Source organism: Zygotorulaspora mrakii, chromosome 7, assembly GCF_013402915.1.
Source record: "Zygotorulaspora mrakii chromosome 7, complete sequence".
Lineage (NCBI taxonomy): Eukaryota > Fungi > Ascomycota > Saccharomycetes > Saccharomycetales > Saccharomycetaceae > Zygotorulaspora > Zygotorulaspora mrakii.
The window spans coordinates 672828-693010 of NC_050725.1; the positions used below are offsets into that span (position 1 = coordinate 672828).

The 20183-nt window shown below is 39.0% G+C and overlaps 6 protein-coding genes across 6 annotated transcripts; 4 read left to right on the forward strand and 2 right to left on the reverse strand.

The window, feature by feature from the left end:
• Positions 1 to 1174: 1174 nt before the first annotated feature.
• SOK2 (Sok2p) lies at positions 1175 to 3544 on the forward strand (the record flags this gene model as incomplete). Its single annotated transcript, XM_037290301.1, has 1 exon — positions 1175 to 3544. One exon carries the CDS (start codon positions 1175 to 1177, stop codon positions 3542 to 3544), a length of 2370 nt encoding a protein of 789 aa, XP_037146196.1.
• A 363-nt stretch (positions 3545 to 3907) lies between these two features.
• SPC42 (Spc42p) lies at positions 3908 to 5008 on the forward strand (the record flags this gene model as incomplete). The annotated part of the gene is made up of 1 exon (XM_037290302.1): positions 3908 to 5008. One exon carries the CDS (start codon positions 3908 to 3910, stop codon positions 5006 to 5008), a length of 1101 nt encoding a protein of 366 aa, XP_037146197.1.
• Positions 5009 to 7410: 2402 nt separating this feature from the next.
• ERG5 (C-22 sterol desaturase) lies at positions 7411 to 9015 on the forward strand (the record flags this gene model as incomplete). Its single annotated transcript, XM_037290303.1, has 1 exon — positions 7411 to 9015. The coding sequence occupies one exon, from the start codon at positions 7411 to 7413 to the stop codon at positions 9013 to 9015; it is 1605 nt and encodes a 534-aa protein (XP_037146198.1).
• Positions 9016 to 9249: 234 nt separating this feature from the next.
• On the reverse strand, positions 9250 to 10653 carry BUD22 (Bud22p; the record flags this gene model as incomplete). Its single annotated transcript, XM_037290304.1, has 1 exon — positions 9250 to 10653. The coding sequence occupies one exon, from the start codon at positions 10651 to 10653 to the stop codon at positions 9250 to 9252; it is 1404 nt and encodes a 467-aa protein (XP_037146199.1).
• Positions 10654 to 13925: 3272 nt separating this feature from the next.
• On the forward strand, positions 13926 to 15464 carry SEC59 (dolichol kinase; the record flags this gene model as incomplete). The annotated part of the gene is made up of 1 exon (XM_037290305.1): positions 13926 to 15464. The coding sequence occupies one exon, from the start codon at positions 13926 to 13928 to the stop codon at positions 15462 to 15464; it is 1539 nt and encodes a 512-aa protein (XP_037146200.1).
• Positions 15465 to 15530: 66 nt separating this feature from the next.
• CLU1 (translation initiation factor 3 subunit CLU1) lies at positions 15531 to 19334 on the reverse strand (the record flags this gene model as incomplete). Its single annotated transcript, XM_037290306.1, has 1 exon — positions 15531 to 19334. One exon carries the CDS (start codon positions 19332 to 19334, stop codon positions 15531 to 15533), a length of 3804 nt encoding a protein of 1267 aa, XP_037146201.1.
• Positions 19335 to 20183: the final 849 nt, after the last annotated feature.

Sequence of the window (20183 nt, forward strand, 5' to 3'; positions counted from 1 at the left end):
GCAAAAACGAGAACCAAAAAGAAAAAACCAGAGAAAAAAAACATCTAACGTGGCGTTCACGCTATGCAGTCAATGTACTCATAATCACTCGATGCGTTGTGCGTCCCACATGCTGCGCATCTGCATCAATACCTCAGTGCTGCAAACACTTGATTCTTCCTCGCTTTTCGTGACGAATCTTCCCACATTGTTGCCGATACTGCTTTTCCTCTCGAGTCGCTGCAAGCGTCGTTGCGCGTCGTTGCGCGCTTCTTTTTCCTGGCTTGGGTAAAAAGAGTTCCAGTGCAGTGCGTCTCTCGTTCTTGCATCTTGATCTCACCAACATATAGGTTCTTGCCAGCCTCACCTTATCAGGAACTTTCTTCAACCCTTTCTTTTTCTTGCGTATAGACGTATTGGAGAGTACAACCACATCGCAGTGACCGTTGAGACCGTTGCAAGCGTTGAAACCTTTGTGTAGACATTCTCGATTTTTCGTTCTTTTCTTCGCTTCGATGTAATTTATTTTTTTCTCCTTCGTCTCTCCTCAATTTACGTGGCATTCATTCCACATTATGATCAGTAGGGAAAGTATATTTCTATTCTTCTTTTTTTCTTCCCGTTTTCTTTTATATTTCTCGGTTTGTACTGGTTTCCAGTGGGTTTTTGACGTCTTCTCTACTTGTTTAAAGTTCGATAAACGCAACAGGTACGCATTCGACCCATTGCTCTTCTTACGGTAGGCTATAGGTTTCCTGACAGTGGCAGTGGCAGTGCGTCTGGTCTCCTTCTCTTAGACAGATTTTTGGTTCGAAAGAGAGAGGCGAGGAGGAAAAGAAAAAAAGAAAAAAATAAAGAAAGTAAGCGAGAGTACTTGAGCTATTGAATGAGGCAACAGTTATTGAATCTGTGTTTTTCCTCTATCAACGGCAAGAAGTATCACCAAGACAATCAAGGGCAATTCAGGAGAACCAAGGACGGTCATCAGCAGGAAGCTTTAATAACGGCAGTGAGAGTAGTTTGTGTTAGTTTTTAGAGTTTTGCAGGATCTGTTTTGCAGTAAATTTTTCAGTGATAAACGGTACAGCAGAGGAGAGTGCGGAAAAGTACAACGCATCCTAGACAAGACAACGGGACCGGCAACATTTTTTGGTAGTTGTCAGACCTCTTCGTATTATTGCAGAGGTAGTGTGTGATGATTAACGAGATTGAGCGCGAAGCTCAATCTGGTGCCGGCACCAGTGCCGGCACCAGTGCGGGCGCCGGCGTAAACGCCGGTGCTGGAGAGTCAGGAAGCCATCATTATTCGAACACTGCAACGCATCAGCCTCAGCAGCAGCTACCCGCGAACTATATGGCGAGTCAGAACGCAAGTCAAAGTCAAAAATGGCAGTATCCCTCATATTATCCCCAGCAGCAGCAACCTTTTGCGGACTCGAATCCTAGTCTTCGAGAATCGTCCCAGGCGATGAATTATTACTACCCCCAACATCAGGTCCAGTTCCCCGGCAGTGGATACCAAACAATCCCTTCAGCGGTGACAGCAGTACCCTCGGGCACGCCAAACGCGACATCCCCATATTATTATTATAACACTGGCGTTGTTCCGCAGCCGTCAAATTCTTCGACGCCATCGCAGCAGCCGATCGTCGTTTCTAACAATACTTCGCCACCTCCCGTACATGTGTCTTCTTCTTCATCTGCTGCTAACTTGGGATATCCCAAGCCCAAAATTTACCAATACCCTGGATTTCAGCAGCAGCAACAACAACAGCAACAACAACAACAACAACAACAACAGCAGCAACAGCAACAGCAACAGCAGCAACAGCAACAGCAATCGCAGAGTCAGTCACCAAACCAAACACAACAATCTCAGACATCACCCCTGTTGCAACCGAAACCCCAAGGGCAAACATCCGGTCAAGTAAATCAGCCACAACCCATACAAAGTCCAAATTTAAGTTCGACTCAGTATCCTCTTCGACAGTTTAGCCAAACTCCGGTTGGTTATCAGACGACTTCAAGAAATGCCACACCCATTAGTTACATGATGCCATCGCAACCTACTTTATCTACGTATGATACAGTTGCATCAAATCAGTCTGAAATTTCACCCTCAAATACTGCCAATACAATCTCGATAACGCAAAGATCTAATAATTTTGGTGAAAAGACTAAAAAATCAACTAAAAAGGCCGCAGCTGATCAGCTCACAAATGATCCACAAGTTCATTCATACGATGTTAAATCATCGAGTGGTAACTCAATGATATCCTTTGATCTGAATGGTCAAATGACAAGACCAAGAGTTACCACAACTATGTGGGAAGATGAAAATACCCTGTGTTATCAAGTTGAAGCTAACGGAGTTTCTGTTGTACGGAGAGCCGATAATGATATGATCAACGGCACTAAGTTGTTGAACGTTGCAAAAATTACTAGAGGGCGAAGGGATGGTATCTTAAAAGCAGAAAGAACTAGGCATGTGGTTAAGATCGGTTCAATGCATCTAAAAGGTGTTTGGATACCATTCGAACGAGCCCATGCTATGGCTCAAAGAGAAAAAATTGTTGACTTCTTATATCCGCTGTTTGTAAAAAATATTCAAAATGTAGTGAGGCAAACAACGTCTTTACCATCCAATGACGTTGAGAATCAGCAAACTGGTGCAACATATCTCGATGGTGATATATCTTCACGCAGCGAGGAACAACTACAACAAGCAAGGCAAATGCAACAGTTGCAACAGTTGCAACAGCCACAACCTGCACTTCAACCACAACCGCAATTAAAATTACAAATGCAACAGCAACAGCAACAGCAACAGCAACAACAGCAACAACAACAACAACAGCAACAACAGCAGCAACAACAGCAACAACAGCAGCAACAGCAACAACAACCTTTATCTTATGATCAAATATCTCCCTGGTACGGCGCTATGTCTGCCAGACAAATTCCATCAACTGCCTTACCCCAATCTTATGGGACTTCGTTGTCATATGGTCAATATCAAAATATACCGAATCGTAACCAACCAAATATAGTCACTTCAAGTGTTTCTCCATCTCAAACATCACCAATTCCTGTCCAATTTGCGCCAACATATCGTCAGCACCCTGCTCCGTCTGTTAGCTATCAGCCAGATCAAACTCTAACATCACCTGCATTGAATGAGAAAGATTCTAATCCAGCATTAAATATTGGAACCATATCGTCCGATTCAATAGGTGTAATGAACCCCGTGCTGCACAATTATTCTTCAGGGAACAGATCGGATAACGGCATACGCCCTATTGAAGAAGCGAATGCCAAGAACAACACACCAGGAAAACTTCTCACTGGTATTGCTCCTCCTCAACCTATTGGTTCTCAATCTCAAAGTGATGGTAAATATCAATCCGCCACAGATAATAACAGTCCCAATAGCAATGAAATGAAACAACCGTCAAATCCCGCTTCAAACGAAACGTCAGGTGAAGCAAGCACCTTCACTTCTATAGGAAGTCCATCTTGTGATACTCAATCCCATGACACTATTCTAAAGAATGCTACACAATGAACTGCAGGAAACTAACCATATTTTGGTCCTCATAAAACTATAGACAATTGATAGAAAAACAAAATTTTTTGTACAGACTAAGCAGGAAATACGACTATGTGATATGCATCTTCGCACATATGATAGGCGCATTATATTACTTCTCTATTTCTTGTCCGTATATATGTGCAAAATTGATCTTTATACTAATTTTTTTAAAGTAGCAACTAGAGTAAGTACACGCGCTTTAGATACAAAAACGCGTAGGTTTGTGATGGGTTACAAAAAATACCATCTTTGCAGATGAGAACAATATATCCATTCTAATTAGCTGATTCTTCAGACAATTGAAATTCTACTTTGCATAAACAATAACTTTCCAGGATGAACATTTCCCCTACCCCAAGACGGTATACTTCTAGAGCGACAAATGGTGTTGGCCGTAACTCAAATGGGCTTTCAAGCGACAATAATGACGATCAAGCATATATCTATTCTGACGCCCTGCATGGAAGTTATAATGGCGAAAGAATAATACCTGAGGAGTATAAACTCAATTCTCAAATGATCAATCGGCTTATCAAGCAGAATAAGGAACTAATATCGAAATTGGACAGCAAACAGGAAGAAATTGATAGACTTAATGTGCTAGTGGGATCATTGAGAGGAAAGCTAATCAAATACACTGAAATGAATAAGAAACTTCAAAATGGAATGGGGATCTCGTCAAGCCGATCATCCAGTGAAGGCGTATCGGAAAATGAAAAGGATTATATTCAGGTCCCCAAAAGAAGAAATAATAACGATCCAATCAATAAAGAAAATATGATCACGCCAAATGACGATAGAATTACTGCACTGAGTGCAAAATTGGATAAGTTGACAAGCCTTGTGTTAGAAAACGGCTCATTATCCCCACCGCCACACATTTCTTCAGCTTCACAGAGAGCGCCTTCGGCACCTAGTTCAGCAAACCTCTACGATAGATTCGATACTTCTGAAAAACCAAAGAGAAGGACTATTTCCCTCTCAAGCCCCTCTGAAGAAGATATTATGTGTCATGAAAGTATCGAACTCAAACAGATGGAAGACCAAATAGACTCACTGAAGCGTAAGCTTCTTATCAAGAGAGAGAACGAGCTGAGAAAAATTTCACTGAACCAGGAGTTACTAGAGTTGATGGATAAATTAAGCATGCAATCACCAACAGAAATAAATACAAGCATCAACACCAACAATGCCTCTGGTTTGAGGGGTTCGCATTCACACTTACATTCACAAGCAAATTCATCTTCTAATCCATCGAGCGGCATGGATGCCCAACATTGTGCAGAGTGCCATAATACTGCAGTCAATCAACAATCGAGACCTGCTAATATGGGGCTTAAAACTGATATACCCATAGTGAATCCGTTAGAAACACCAACCCCACTACAGCGCAAAACTCAGCAAGTTCAGCAGGACTCGATCAATCGGATATGGTGATCCGCCATAACTTACGTAATATACTTAATAAAATCGTTCACCCCAGTTGATAAACCAATTCTTTCATCTTGTAGTGCATCAAAACTCTAGCCAGAACTAACTACTTATATCATTACCAAGACTATGTACCACACGTTTATACACACAAGCACAAGATGAAAGGAATAATGAGTTTCCACTTTCCCATTGAGTAAGTGAGAAAAGTATCTTCGCAAAATAGTAGTAACAAAGATATAATTGTCCATTTTTTGGCAATATGCACCGGTCTGTCACTCTTCACATTTTTAATCTTAATTGGATACCATCTACTTTTTCAATATCGGAGAATATTCTTGGACATTTATATACTGCAACCTTGAAGTGGATTTATGCCAACTCACAATTTCTTATCTTATTCATTGCCTCTTTTTAGTTTACGGGTCTTTAAAGATTATATGTGATGAAATTTAGCCGCCAAGGGTTTTCATTTTTTAGGGGGACTTAAGAGCGTCTTTGATTTGTTTAGGTAAGATAATACCAATAAATACATATACCGATATGAAGAGACGAGAATATTTATTCCTTGCTGGCTGAGAACTGTCGAGAGTGTGCAAGCAACAGTCAATCTTTCAGGCAGCCCCATAGTACGGCGGTCCAGTAGCTCCAGAAACTGAATCTATTTAGAAACATCAAAAGACTAGCTTGCCTGGTAAAATAGGAAACGAAATTTTGGAAAATAGTTTATCACACAGGACCCACCAAACTTTCAAGTATAATACAATTGAATTTCTACCAACTACTCAAGCTGTCGGTACAGAAGCACTGCTTCTGTGAGGTAAAAATCCCCTCTTTCAAACATTTAATTGCTAAAGTGAAAGCTTTTCATTGAATAAAATGTCACCTGAGAGATCCGGATGATACCTATAGCAGTCCCTCGATGCTTTGTTTATCAGAAGGTGCCTAATATTTTAAGAATGACAACAGCCGGTAATAAGAACGTCTTGAATGCTGGCGGCAATAGAAGTGAAGGAGGGCAGACGTGACGTAGCCCTCGGGCTAAATAGCAAGCTACTATATTGCGTACAGAAAAATGTAACGGTTTCCGAAAGAGCTTCCAGCAGGAGCTCAGTAAGTGAACGGCTGTATTCAAACCAGGAGCCGTCTACGCGCCAAACTTAAGAAGAACCTAGCCTTCTGTTAAATTGATAAGACGGCTTCTGGAAAGAAGGCTGTACTAAGATACTGTACTAAAGTACTGTATCTCTATTGAAACAAAAGATAAACCAGGAAAAATTATCCATGAATCACTAATTGAATAGATATTTGGTAAGCAGGGCACCAACTTACAGTATTCAACAGGCAAATGGTAACGGTTCCCAATTCCACTATTCCAGAGTACAACCTCAATGCTGAGAAAAAACTGCAGCGCTCAATAGTGTATGGTATGTCACTTACTTATTGGCGCCACGCAGCTGTGGATAACCAGATAAAGTGCGGGTACAAGAGCTGGTGCTGGATCTGCTTCTCCTTTAATTACTGGTAAGTCGAACTAGTTCGAAGCAAATCAAATCCTAGTGATTGAACCTGGAGGTTTCGTAGTTACGTGAGTGGAATTCAACCGAAAAAGGAGCGAGAAATAAGATCTACTCGGCTTTGACCCTTCATTCTTCGCTGGTCGTTAGTAGTCATTTCGACGCAACGAAACAAATCCTACATTTCTGTAGCATGCAATATCAAGTAAAGAAGCTCACACTGGCTCCATGCTGTCTCCCCGACTTTTGCATTCGCATGCATTGCATATACCTTCATCTGAGCCTGTGAATGCATTATTCAGAAAGTCTGCAGCACGAGTAGATGGAAAAATCGGCTCTTATTGATTTCTCTCAAAGTGGTCGTATAGCGAATCTACCAAATTTTGACCAGAAAAAACATCTCTCTTCGGATTTTTCGCTTTTTTGGGCCTTCGTATAGCAGAAAAAAAGTTTTTGAGTAAAAAGAGGTAAACGACGCTGTACGAGCTCTGCAATCCTCTTGTTTAGCAGTTTTACTGATCAGCGAACCGATTGGTTCGGAGAGCAGCTCGTTTCGCTGTCAATGTTACCTACCCGTTTACCACTAGTTTCACTGGTCAATTGTTTCTGTTATACATCGACTGACATTTAACTGTTAAGGAAAGCAGAGCTACTACCCCGTCATTTGGCATCATTTTATCGCTTTGGTTTGTGTTTTTCTGTGCTTACATACAACAGCGTTTAGATCAAACTTGTTTTTCAACGATCGTACATTGCGTTTTCGCTTTGGTAAGATTGGAATATAAATACAGAGTATCCTAGTATTATTATTTTTTTTCACGTTGATAAAGCATATCAAGATAAGTGGTTTATTTCAGAAATCTAGGGGATATTGACATACGAAATAAAACAATGGCTGATATCAATATTGATCCTATTGCCCATTTGCAAAATGCTACCAATTTCAGTACTTTTGGCGGAAACAATGCCAGTATTATTGAATGGGGTGTCAACACAGTGAAATCATTGTCCTATTTCAAAATTTTTGTCACTTTACTCTGTATTCTTCTGGCCTATGATCAAATTTCTTATCAATTGAAAAAAGGTTCAATTGTTGGCCCAAAATGGAAGTGGTATCCAATAATCGGTCCCTTTTTAGAATCTTTAGATCCAAAATTCGAAGAGTACAAAGCAAAATGGTATTCTGGTGAACTGTCCTGCGTATCTATTTTCCACAAATTTGTTATTATTGCATCAACGAGAGATTTGGCCAGAAAAATTTTACAAGCTCCAAAATATGTTAAACCATGTGTTGTTGATGTCGCTGTTAAAATTTTAAGACCTTGCAATTGGGTTTTCTTAGATGGCAAAGCACACACAGACTATAGAAGATCTCTGAACGGTCTTTTCACCAAGCAGGCCTTGGCTCAATACCTGCCAAGCCTTGAGACTGTTATTGACAAATATATCGATAGATTTGTTGAAGTATCCAAGAAGAATAAGTACGAGCCACAAGTTTATTTCCATGAAATGAGAGAAATTTTATGTGCCCTATCTTTGAGAGCATTCTGTGGTGATTATATTACTGAGGATCAGGTTAGAAAAATTGCTGATGATTATTATTTAGTCACCGCTGCATTGGAATTGGTTAATTTTCCAATCATAATTCCATTCACGAAGACTTGGTATGGTAAAAAGACTGCTGATGCTGCAATGAAGATTTTTGAACAGTGTGCACAAATGGCCAAGGATCATATCGCTAGTGGTGGTGAATCAGTATGTGTTATGGACGCATGGGTTAAATTAATGCATGAGGCCAAGAACAGAGATGATGAAGAATCAAGGTTGTATCATAGAGAATTTACCAATAAGGAAATCTCTGAGGCAATTTTCACTTTCCTATTCGCTTCTCAGGATGCTTCATCTTCATTATGTTGTTGGATATTCCAAATCGTGGCTGACCGCCCAGATATTTTACAAAAGATTAGAGAGGAACAAATGGCTGTTCGTAATAACGATTTGAGTAAACCTATTGATTTGGATTTGATTGATAAAATGACTTACACAAACATGGTCATTAAGGAAACTTTACGTTACAGACCACCCGTTCTTATGGTCCCATATGTTGTCAAAAACAAGTTCCCTGTCACTTCTAATTATACTGCTCCAAAGGGTTCAATGTTGATTCCAACTTTATATCCAGCATTGCACGATCCTGAAGTTTATGAAAATCCTGATGAATTCATCCCAGAAAGATGGGTTGAAGGTTCCGCCGCAAACGCTGCCAAGAAGAACTGGTTGGTCTTTGGTTGCGGGCCCCATGTTTGCTTGGGCCAAACTTATGTTATGATCACTTTTGCTGCTCTGATGGGAAAATTTGCTCTATACACTGATTTCGAACATAAGGTCACACCGCTAAGTGAGAAAATCAAAGTGTTCGCCACCATTTTCCCAAAAGATGATCTGCTGATGACTTTCAGAAGAAGAGATCCATTGACTGGCAAAGTCTCTGAATGAGGATCACCTTCACGATAATTTTACTGCACACCTGGGAAAAAAGACTATAGATTATTTTTCTTTTCCCTCTTACTTTTCTGTTTTTTGAATCTAACATGAAAGAATCCAATTTTGATTTTTATTTTTATTTATCAGACTTTTAATAGTTTAAATACCTTAACATTATGTTGAATATATATCCTTAATATAAAAAAAATCTATCAATTTGCACATTCTACAACGGCCAATCATTAATTAATCAAATTTAATTTTCTTTCCTTCAAATTTGGCATTCATCTGCTTTTCTTCGGCTTTCTTCTTCGCAACCCATGATGGATGTTCAGGCTGTAGTTTAGGTGCTGCTGGTGTATTGTAAGTTCTCTGGAAATTTACTTGTTCCACCTCTTTCGCAGCTCTTTTTGCAACTCTTTCTTCATACTCTTGTTGTCTTCTCTTCCTGTCATCCATATCTTTCTGTACTTCCCTTTGGACGTGTTTAGCTGCCCTTCCATATTTCTTTTCCCATATTTTCTGTCTCGCTCTTTGACCACGTCTATTCTTTTTCTTTTCGACTAGAGATATCTGTTCCCTAGCGATTTTATCTTCCGCAGGATCAGACTCATCGTCAGAATCAGCTCCACTATAATATCCTGCCATTAACTCTGGTAATTCAGTTTTTTGCTTCTTCTTTTTTGGCATCTCTGCATCATCTTTTTCCTCCTCATAGTCCAGTTCTTCGACATCATTTTCCTCATCAGGCTCCTCGTCCGTTACCTCATTATAATTGACATTTGGATCCAGCGTATCTACCTCATCTTCTTCTTCGTCATCTGATGCAGCCAGTAATCCATCGTATCTTTCCAAACTTTCTTCATCCATTTCATTTTGCTCTAACGCTTGTTGTTCTTCACTCTGTTCAATATCAGGAGGCCCCAACATACCATTGTTACTGCCTTTCATCACCGGTGCATCTTCCATATCTTCAAATGACTTGGAGTTATTTTTCACTTTCTTTTCCTTCTTAATGGCAAGGAAGACGTCCATCCCCGCGTTAAATCCAGCAAATAGTTCCTTGCATTTCTCGTTATTCATAAAAATACTAACCAACTGATCTGCCTTATCTGTTTTAAGAATGACCTCATTCCAAACCCTACTCGGGTTGAACTTTTGTGTCTTGTCTTGATGAATTTTCCAAAATGGATGATCTAAAAACCAACCTGGTGTTGGTGTGTTTTTAGACGGACAAAGTCTGGCAACTGAAAGTTTTATGACCTTGGATTTGCTAATGAGTTCCACAAACTCTTTCAAGCCGTATTGTGATTCTAATGCTTTGATAACAGTAGTGAAATCTATCTTTGCCTTCTTGGTAGGACGATATTGTAAAATCTGTTTATGTAAAAAAGACTGTAAATGCCCATCTAAATGATACACTTTTTTACTGAATATTTCAGTTTTTAGTGCATCCAGACTTTTCGACACGTCTGTCAATGTCGATTCTGCAAGCAATTTAGCTATTTTTTTGGATGTTTTCTTGGATTTTGCATTGAATATCTTTGTTGTGCTGTTTAGACGTGGTTGAAACTCATTCAAACTGCCATTGAGATAGTGATACTGGTACTCCAAGTTGTCTAGCTTAAAAATCAAATTATCCTTAGGCATTCTTACCTGGTATATATTCAGTATTCTTGCTACACGATCACCCTCACTTGGCTTTAGTTGATGTCAATTTTGGCGATGAGCAGTCATCTTAATGTACTTTGAAATTTTTTTCCGAGTACTGCTAGTTCTATATGGCGGTGTACGGGTGTTATCATCAGTAAGCACAACGCTCACTACTGATGCTTCAGGTCTCATCACAGAGAGAAGCAACAGCAGAGGATGATATCACAGAAGCACTTGTCAAGCTCAAAGCTAGGTGACTGTTCAAATTCACACTTAAATACAAGAATATCCGAAGGAATATTTCACCTAGACATTTCGTGTCATAAGATAGGTACAGAGAATGGTTACAATAAGTTAAAAAAAATGAGTGTACATGAGCAGAACCGTGGAAACGAAATCGCTGTAAAAGCAGTACACTTGACCTCAAGTGTACTAAAGAGAATAGAATATCTTTCAGAGGTCATGGGACAAATGGATATGATAAAGTAGTAGGTATCAGTGCCACGCCCTGTCACAGGCATAATATCATCAACATTTCCAAATAAACAATAAGGAAATACAGTTGACCGTCGTGAAATTGTGGGATTCATCATAAACATGACCGTAATAATTCCATTTGAATCATGACTGGAGCTCTTGAAATATTCGTTTCTCTATAAATAATTCCATCAGACACTGTTAACTCTATCTGACATACTGGGATAAACCCATTCAGACATATGCTTGTCTAAATCGAGAAAACTGTTTCATCTTCTGTAGAATTGCCTCTATCTTTCCCAGCGAATGTTAGTCCTTGTGATATTATGACACCTGAGAATTCGGCCAGTGTCATCTTCTGATAACAAACTGCAGATCTTTCTGAGTCACTGTTTGTCTCGAAATTTGTATTCACTAAATGAACATGTGGATTTTCAGAAAGGCATGAATGGTATATTTTGTAATGTTTTGTCTTCACTAAATGTTCAGACTCGTCATCTATACTGTATCATCACTAAACTCGTTGCACAAATACAAACTCCATTCAAACAAAGCGACTCGAGATAAATCGTATTCTCAGGTGAAATCTCTTCACTCTCTCACAATGAATCAGTAGCGTGGGTTTTCTAGGCCCACTCAAAAGCATTGTCACTCATTCAATTTTTATCAGTGCCCAGTGCTGTTACTCGTCATCTTCATTGTAAATAAAAATCTTTTCCTGAGGAAAAAAATTTGAAAACGACTGTTTCCAAATCCATGTTTTTCCCTAGAGAAGATATCATTAATGAATAATTGAGTTTCCATACAAATGGAAAAAAGTAATACAAAGTCAGATATAGTGCAAAAACGTATCAACATATACTCGTTCAGCCAGTAATTCCAGCTTTTGTTTTTGTTTTAATCATCATTTTAAGACCATTTTTTCCAAATAAGATAGAAACCCTGAGGATAATACAAGGACAAAACAAATTATTGAAGTTCTCCTGGACTTCAGTTTTGGCAATGCTAGGAATGACCTTGCTAAAACCAATACATTCGTTACCCTCAGTGAGATATGCATGATCGGTGTTCTAATCACTAAAATTCAGAAACTCTAGTTTGTATTGTTTTATCATGGTCATCAGCGGAAACGTGAAGTGTATTGATTTTTTTGCCGAATAACTATGTGAATAATTTCTTTTGTACTTGAATATCCTACAGAGTCCATGTAGTCACATTTATACATGTCTCACCATGGTATCTATTCATGTTTTTAGAAGTTACATGACACAACCACGAAAGAGTTACGAATCTTCGTCCTTTATATATGGTTTTTTCATCAGTTTTTTCAAAAAATTTTCTGGTCAATTCGCTTTGAAAAATTCTGCGGTATTACATTAGGGCTTTTAGTTAGTGTGTGGGTTTAATTTCGTACGTTGAAGACGCATTTCGTAAAGTCATACTTCATTTTGGAGATATTGAGCTTGCTTCTTGCAGTTGTCCGTGTGATATTCCCGACTTTTCAACGAATAGAGCACTACTTCGTGACCGTACTATCTAACCACCCAGTATTCGTCAGAAACCACGGAGTTGTGTTTTATTAAAATTGTCCGTGTTACATAAGTACCCACTCTTTGTCAGGAATTTGAGACTCTGAATCGGACTGTTTCTCCGAATTCTCCTTGTCTGCTATAGCTGGATATGCTTGGCTTACTCTGCTGTATATTCTGCGGCTTTAGGGCAAGAATATTCCCTTTTGTCGAAACAGTGGTTGAACCAGAATCAAAGCCAGTTATTTTGCCCTCCTTGTGAGCTGAGAATAGAACTCTGGTTGCAGATAAATCGTTAGCACCTCATAGATAACTAACGTCGGACACTGCTTATTTACCTTGCTAGTCAGTTTGCTTATACCCTTGACTGTTGTAGGAAGTAGCTTATGAAAATCCCGTGCCTCAGTTTCACACGTCTCTGTCAGTGTAATGACACTGATAAAGCTATGTGCAGGTAAAAGCCAGTCAGGAAATTATTTCAGTGTCACATTTTTGCGCTTACACCGTAGTTGAAGGATGGGAATTCTGACTGTCGAGTTACAGACATCACTGAAGCTTACCAATGCGAATATCGTTCTCTATTCTGCTGAGATTACCTTTTTTTAGCAATGAAGAATGAAATCATTCAGTATCGATTTTCATCATGCTATCATCACGGTTGATCCAAGGACTGTCTCCCTTGCGTAATTTAACGTCTTGTCGTTTCTGTAGATGGAAGTAATTGGTGTACTTTGGTGTGAATGCGAACTCAGATCCGACTTGCTCGAAGTCCACTGCGACACTCCTTTTCCATTAACCAATAGCCTTGGCGCGTACTTAAAAATGGCAGAGTCTCTACGTATTTTTAGCTTGAGAGCTTTGATTTACATTCTCTCATGTAGTTGATCAACATTCCCACTGTGTTGCAGAATGTTAAAACATCATTCGTTCCCACCAAGATGATAGTCTACTCTCTCGTCTCGGAAAGCTCAGTAAATGAGCGTCATTCACACTTCAATAGCAGACATACCTTCAGCTTGCCTCTATCTCACAAACTCGGACACGGTACGTGAGTATTCTGCTTAAGTTCCTTCTAAACTTCGGCGGCAAAGATTTTAAGCGAAGCAGTTTGTTATAGCCCGGGTAACACATATAAAAACCGCGCTGCGTTGACACGAACCTGCAAGGAATTGTATTTGAAATGGATCTTATCGATTGTTCATTTAATTGGAATCAGCCGCCTTCAATGCAATCAGGTCCTAGCGTGAAATTGAAGTGTTATTTATGTCAAGACGAAGAGGTGGTTATTCGGGCACTGCAGGCGCAGCTCGTACCGCTGCAAAGGAAGAACAGAGTAAATCCGAACCACAAGAAACCCAACCCAAGGATAATTACTCCGCACTAGATGAACTATTGGCTCCTGATGTGATCGTTCAGCTGTTCATACTATGTATATCGATTCATTTTGCGTTTGCGAAGTATGGTGGCTTTCAGGGTCCTTTCTTCCTACACTTTCAAAATTGTGCTATTATTGTAATAGCAATACTTGTGAGCGCATACTCAAAATATAAGTCGAGCGGTTACAATCCGGGAACGCTGCCAAAGTTCCAAGTATTCTACTCATTTTATTTACCCTTCATGCTTTCGCTTTTGTTCAACGAGCGATTGACGCTAGTTAATAGCGCTTTGGTGCTAAATATCGTTGAGATCCCATTACCGTTCCGGATTCCAATGCAGTGGATGCTCATTCAACTGCAGGCACCGGAGGACTCCCCTAAAGCACCTATTCAGAGTTTTTTGGCAATCATAATTAACTACGTGTTTTCTATCGTGCTTGCCAAGATCAGTCATTTGAAAAGCCTTGACAACGTGGATTGCAGTTTGTTCAGTATTTTACTAACTGATGTGCTGTTTTTGATTCAATCGGATTCCATCTATTTTCAAGTCTTAAAAAATACACTTTTGGCATTTTTAATAGTTGTCAGTTTCAATTACGTGATGTCCTTTCTTTTAAGTTCATTTTCCGATGGATATATGAGGTCAATTATGTTGTTCACAAGTTTTGTGGCTGGAACACCATTCATTATCAAGAAACTACTAATCATTGACGAAAAGGATCCGTTGGATTGGCTTTTGGACTACATATCGGGCTCCAAAACTCGGATAACAATTCTATCAACGTGGTTAATTTCGCTTTTCGTTTTAGTTCCAAATATTTTGATCTTCAAATCCAACTTTTCTTTGAACACATCGAGAAAAGTTTGGCACTTTTTGATATTATTGCTGATAAGTAAGCCATTTTTAATGGACCCTGAATTCGTGAAGATTTCTTTGGCTGGTACAATTGTTTTGTTTTTGACTGTCGAGTACCTCAGATATTTGAAGCTTCAACCATTCGGCGAATATCTCGATGCAAGACTAAGACTCTTTTCTGATTTTCGTGATGATAAAGGTCCAATAATCATTTCATACATTTATCTGATAATTGGCGTTACCGCACCATTATTGATAGCCAACTCGCCAGTTGGACTAATCAGTCTCGGTGTAGGTGATTCATTGGCTTCCATTATTGGCGGGAAATGGGGTAAACGTTATTGGCCAGGAACAACAAAGACTGTTGAAGGAACGTTAGCATTTGTCGTAAGTACGTCTGCGACAATGTATTTCTTCAAAGAAAATCTTGGCTATTTTAACGGTATCTCTCATACAAATTTGTGTATTGTATGTCTGCTGAGCGGTTTACTTGAAGGAAATAGTACTCTGAACGACAATATACTGATTCCTGCATTTATGTTGATCATTGAAAGGCTACTGTGTGAATAAATTTACTATATAGCATGTAAATATATCTATTTACAGGACGAAATTTTTTACATTATTTGCAAGTCATCATTTTTTTTTGTTTTTATTTTTATTTTTTTTCGTCTTTGTCTTCTTTGAAGACTCTTGAGAATCACCTTCAATGAAGCTCAACAACTCTTCCACTGACTTATCAGCCAACTCTGGATTTGGTCCTTCATCTATGCTTTTAGATTCTTTCCTTTGAGCTTTTCCTTCGGTGTTATTACTTTTTGTTTGCTCGTCTTGCAATGCTTTTTGTTGTTGCTTAGTTTTCATCAAATTATTCAGTCCTTCGTTCCATTGTTTGGCTTGCACAGATAGTTCATGGTTCATACCTAATTGAGTAGTGAATATGTCTTTAGTGCAAGAGATATGTTCCAAAGCGCGAGGCATAATGTTCATGGAAGCATATATGTTACCAATACGGGACTGAACATATCCAAATTCCAACGAGTCCGCGCTATCCAAAGACACAATAATTTCTGCCAGGTGTTTCAAAATATCAATCGCTAGTCTAGGATTTTCAATGCCGAGTGCGAGCTGCTCTAAGCTGTTTAGTGCACTAATTACAATGGGATGGTGAACTGCGACCAAGTTGAAACTTTGAACTGTGCTTATAATTCTTTTATAAACCAAAGCAGTGTTTAGGACATTTTCACTGGATAGTTCTAATACAGCCAAATTTGATAAAGAGCGAAGCACCTCAAAAGAATCAATGCCACATACTCTCTCGTAGATCATACAGGCTTTGCGGGCAAAATTTACTGCCTCTGGAAGCAAACCCACATTGTTGTAAATTGTGGAAAGTGATAAGTTTTTTTCTGCAACACTCTTAGATAAAGTGGAAGAAATATCCTCTCTTATAGTGACAGATTGGGACAAAAGGCTCAAAGCTGTATTCTGATCACTTTCGATAGTTGCAGCTCCCTGAGCCCAAAGTTCATCACTCACGATAGAGTCATATTCGGCACTCTTCACACGTGGAATGATAGTAACATCTTCCGCTGAAAATGTTGCTAAGGGCTCCAAAAACCTGGATTTTTTCTCCTGTAATTGCTTTGCAATTTCTAATTGCTCTCTATTGAAAAAGTAATCCTTATTGGCAAGTTGTATACCAAACTGATAACAAATAGATCTAATTAAAGCGAATGGGGCAGCCGTATATTTCTCAATCCAATTGGAAGGTAATACATATCGGAAACGAAGGAATGCCTGCTCAGAGATGGATTCCAATAAACTGGAGCGAGTCAAGGTGCAAAATTCATAGCCGTTCAAACCGTCTCCAGTTTCTGCTGAAGGTGAGCTATTGTATCCGATTCCAAAAACCAAATTGAATACGAAAGCAATGAGAGCTGGAACCAAAGAGAGAGGGATATTCTTGCTGTGCTTTCTTAAGATATGTTTTATAGATCTAGAGATAATCTCAATCTCAGATGCATGGATCAAAGGTAACAACTCATCTTTATTAATAATGAAAGGTGCTTCCTTAGTTGGCTTCCTGAGCTCCTCTTCAGGTAGCTTGATTTGCTCGGTTAACTCTTTTGGTACTTCCTTGCCTTCTTGAACATATTTGTTGATCTCTTCTTGTCTCGCCTTAATCAATTTTTCAACCTTGATCAAATACTCTTTTTCCCATTCTTCGTGTTCTTTATTCCCTTCAGCAACATCGTTCAAGTGACTTTGATACTTCTTTATTTGATCATCTAAGCATTTCTTAGCTAACTCTATTAGTGTACCAAGATAACGAACATTGACACCATTAATGTGTAAATTCTCAACAACATGCTCTCCATCATAAGGAGCAGTAACATTTCCTGTCGAGTAATCCTCAACAATACCTGGCAGGATAACATCACGCAAATAATCCGAGATTTCATCTACAGTTCCGTCTGATATACCTTCTACTTGATAAGCGTCAGGATTGAAGGAGAATTTGTTGTCTTCGTATGCAGTATTATAGTCCAAACCTTCTTTTTGTATCTTTTGCTGCCACCATTTCTCAACTAGTTCAGGGCGCAATAAAGTTTGCCTATGGGGATACTGTTTTTCAACGTCAACATTATCATAGTGGTCTCTGACAAAATTGATATCTAATGGGCATGTATTTGCCAAATCAAGAACGTATTTTCTTTTATCGAATCCCATGATCCCCTTAGATTGAGAAGAAAGAGTAATGCCAGAGCCATCGATCTCATGAGACTTTAAATGAAAGACTTTCGCAAGCTCCTTTTGAATCGCATCATCAAACGCTTTATTTGAAATTACTCTCCTGGTTGACTCATCATAACCATACATTACAGAAATGTCATTTGGTAAATCTTCAACTAGATCCTCGCCTGTCTCCGGATCTCTGTAATTTTTAGTACCCATGGTGCTTAATAGACCGGGGACAGGTGTTTGAGCCAAAATTCTCCTACCACAAAACTCGACAATTGTAGACAATAAATAGCGAATCTCTTGAGTACCCACACGGTTTAACAAATTGATGATTCTCAAGTCTTGGTTTGATGCTGCTATTGCTGCTTCATGACCACCTTTTGACTCAAATGCACCATTAACATCGCTAACGAATGAGTAGAAAATATTGTCCTTTAAGAAAATCTGTTCATTCTTTGTGGCATCTGGATTCATCGCAACGAAATCGCCATAAAAGATAGACATTGCACCTTTTGTTGCAACAACAGTAAATTCGCTAATAATTTTAGCCAATAATTTTTCAGAGTCCATACGTGCCTGAAGGGTATCTGCAGGCAAGTCCTTGACTGCCTGAAATTCGTCGTTGAAATTTCTCTCAGTCTCAAATGATAGCGAATCCAATTGCATGCGCAGATAATCACCGCTGTGAACAGTTGAGGTTGAAACCATCCACGGTTTATGCAAAAATGTGTTAACAGGTTTGATGTAGGCGATAGGATTTAGATCTCGAACTTTCTTTTCAAAATCGTTTACATGAGAAATCAGCTTCTTGGAACGCAGGGCTAATAAATCAAATAACGTGTGTTTCGCCTGTGATGAAACTTTGCCTTCATTTGCGAACTCCTTTGGAACAGGATCAAAAGAAGTTGAAGTTGATTTATTGATGAAGAACCCAGAGGTAGAGGCTGTAATATGGAAATTTTCACCCTCTAAAGTGCCAGCTTGTAAATATAATAAATGACCTTCTGATTTGTATGATGGCGGAACTGGATTATAAGCAGAAAGACTCAATGAACGCAAACATGGGGTAATAATATTACTTTCAGGTGCATTTACTTCCGTGACACTAGAATGGTTAATGCCACTTAGAATCTCCTTTACAGTTCTTTCAAAATCACTTTTTTCTGAATCTGACACCTTTAAGACATGTTTTTCTGACAGTTTAGAATCCTCAGATTCGTCTTCATCTTGCTCCAGATTCCGCTTGATATCAGATAGTCCCAATTGCTGAAACTTTGAGCTTGTAGACGCAGCGAATTCAGATAATCCGTCTATGGTTTCGGGAGAGAATCCTAGATATTCACGCAAAGTCAAGACATGCTTCAAAACATCTCTGGTACAATAAGGCTTCAAAACAATTTGTAGGTTCAAAAAAAGTTCATTGCCAATAATATCGCCCAGAATTTGAAAGTCTTTCAAAATTCTCTTACCGAATTTCAGATCAATATTGGTTAGATATCTGGTAGCATAAGTTACAGCAAGAACATCTAGAATGTCTTGGACCTTTGCCTCTCTTGAAAATTGAAATTGTACCTCAGTAAGAGGCTGCTGTTTCTTCTTCTTAGAAGCGCCAGCACTGATCAGTCCTGCTGGGAGCTTAATGCAAACTTCCAAATTAGTCCTCTTGCCATTAGGCTCCTTGTCGTTATCAGACATTTCAATTATATCAGTCAATTCGATAAACCACTTGAAGATTTAATAATATCTTCTAAATTAGTTTATTTGACTTTGTTAAATAGTCGACTTTATGAAATATGAATAAAATGTTGGACAGGCTTCCTTCCGCTGAGAAGCGGGAAATTTTTCGAAAGTTTTAAGCGCATTGAAACTTAACGCATTGGGACGGCGAATCGCTAGACAGAGAAAAAAACGAAGGATCCCGACAAGTTGCCATTAGTATTACTGTATGTTCAGGGAAGCCAATGACTCGTGCTGAATTTTTTTTAATAATCAGTATTACTACGCCACTTTTCCTGCAGAGAAAGTGGAGAGAGTTCAATAATGGTATTTCTGAAGTTTGATCCATTCTGTGCTGGCAAAACAATACTTCTTTTTAAGTGAGTATGTAGGCCACCTTGTTTCGACACCTGAATAGTCACTAAGGCTCCTGAAAAACAATTCCATTGGGTAAGTGTGATCTGAAATCACGGGTTAGTTTGTCTCGTATACAAAAAGTGGCAACTACAGCGCTATTTCAAAGGAATTGGCAAAGTGAAATCAAAATGATCATATATAACTTATATCTCACAAAATAAATGATGGAGAAGCTATAATTATTTCCATATGATCTTCCACTGCATGGTTATGAATTTAATGGGCATGTGTTTGCCTGCTTCATCTTTGAGATTACTGCTCTGATGAACTATGGAGTTTCATTTCTTTAACGCAGATCTGGGAGCCGCCGATAAAGGATGACGGAAATTTCCAAAGAGTAATACGTGCAACTGTTGTCTGTTTCTTCCCCTAGATCAATTCCATTCACATCACTCTCAAGAGATAAATTCT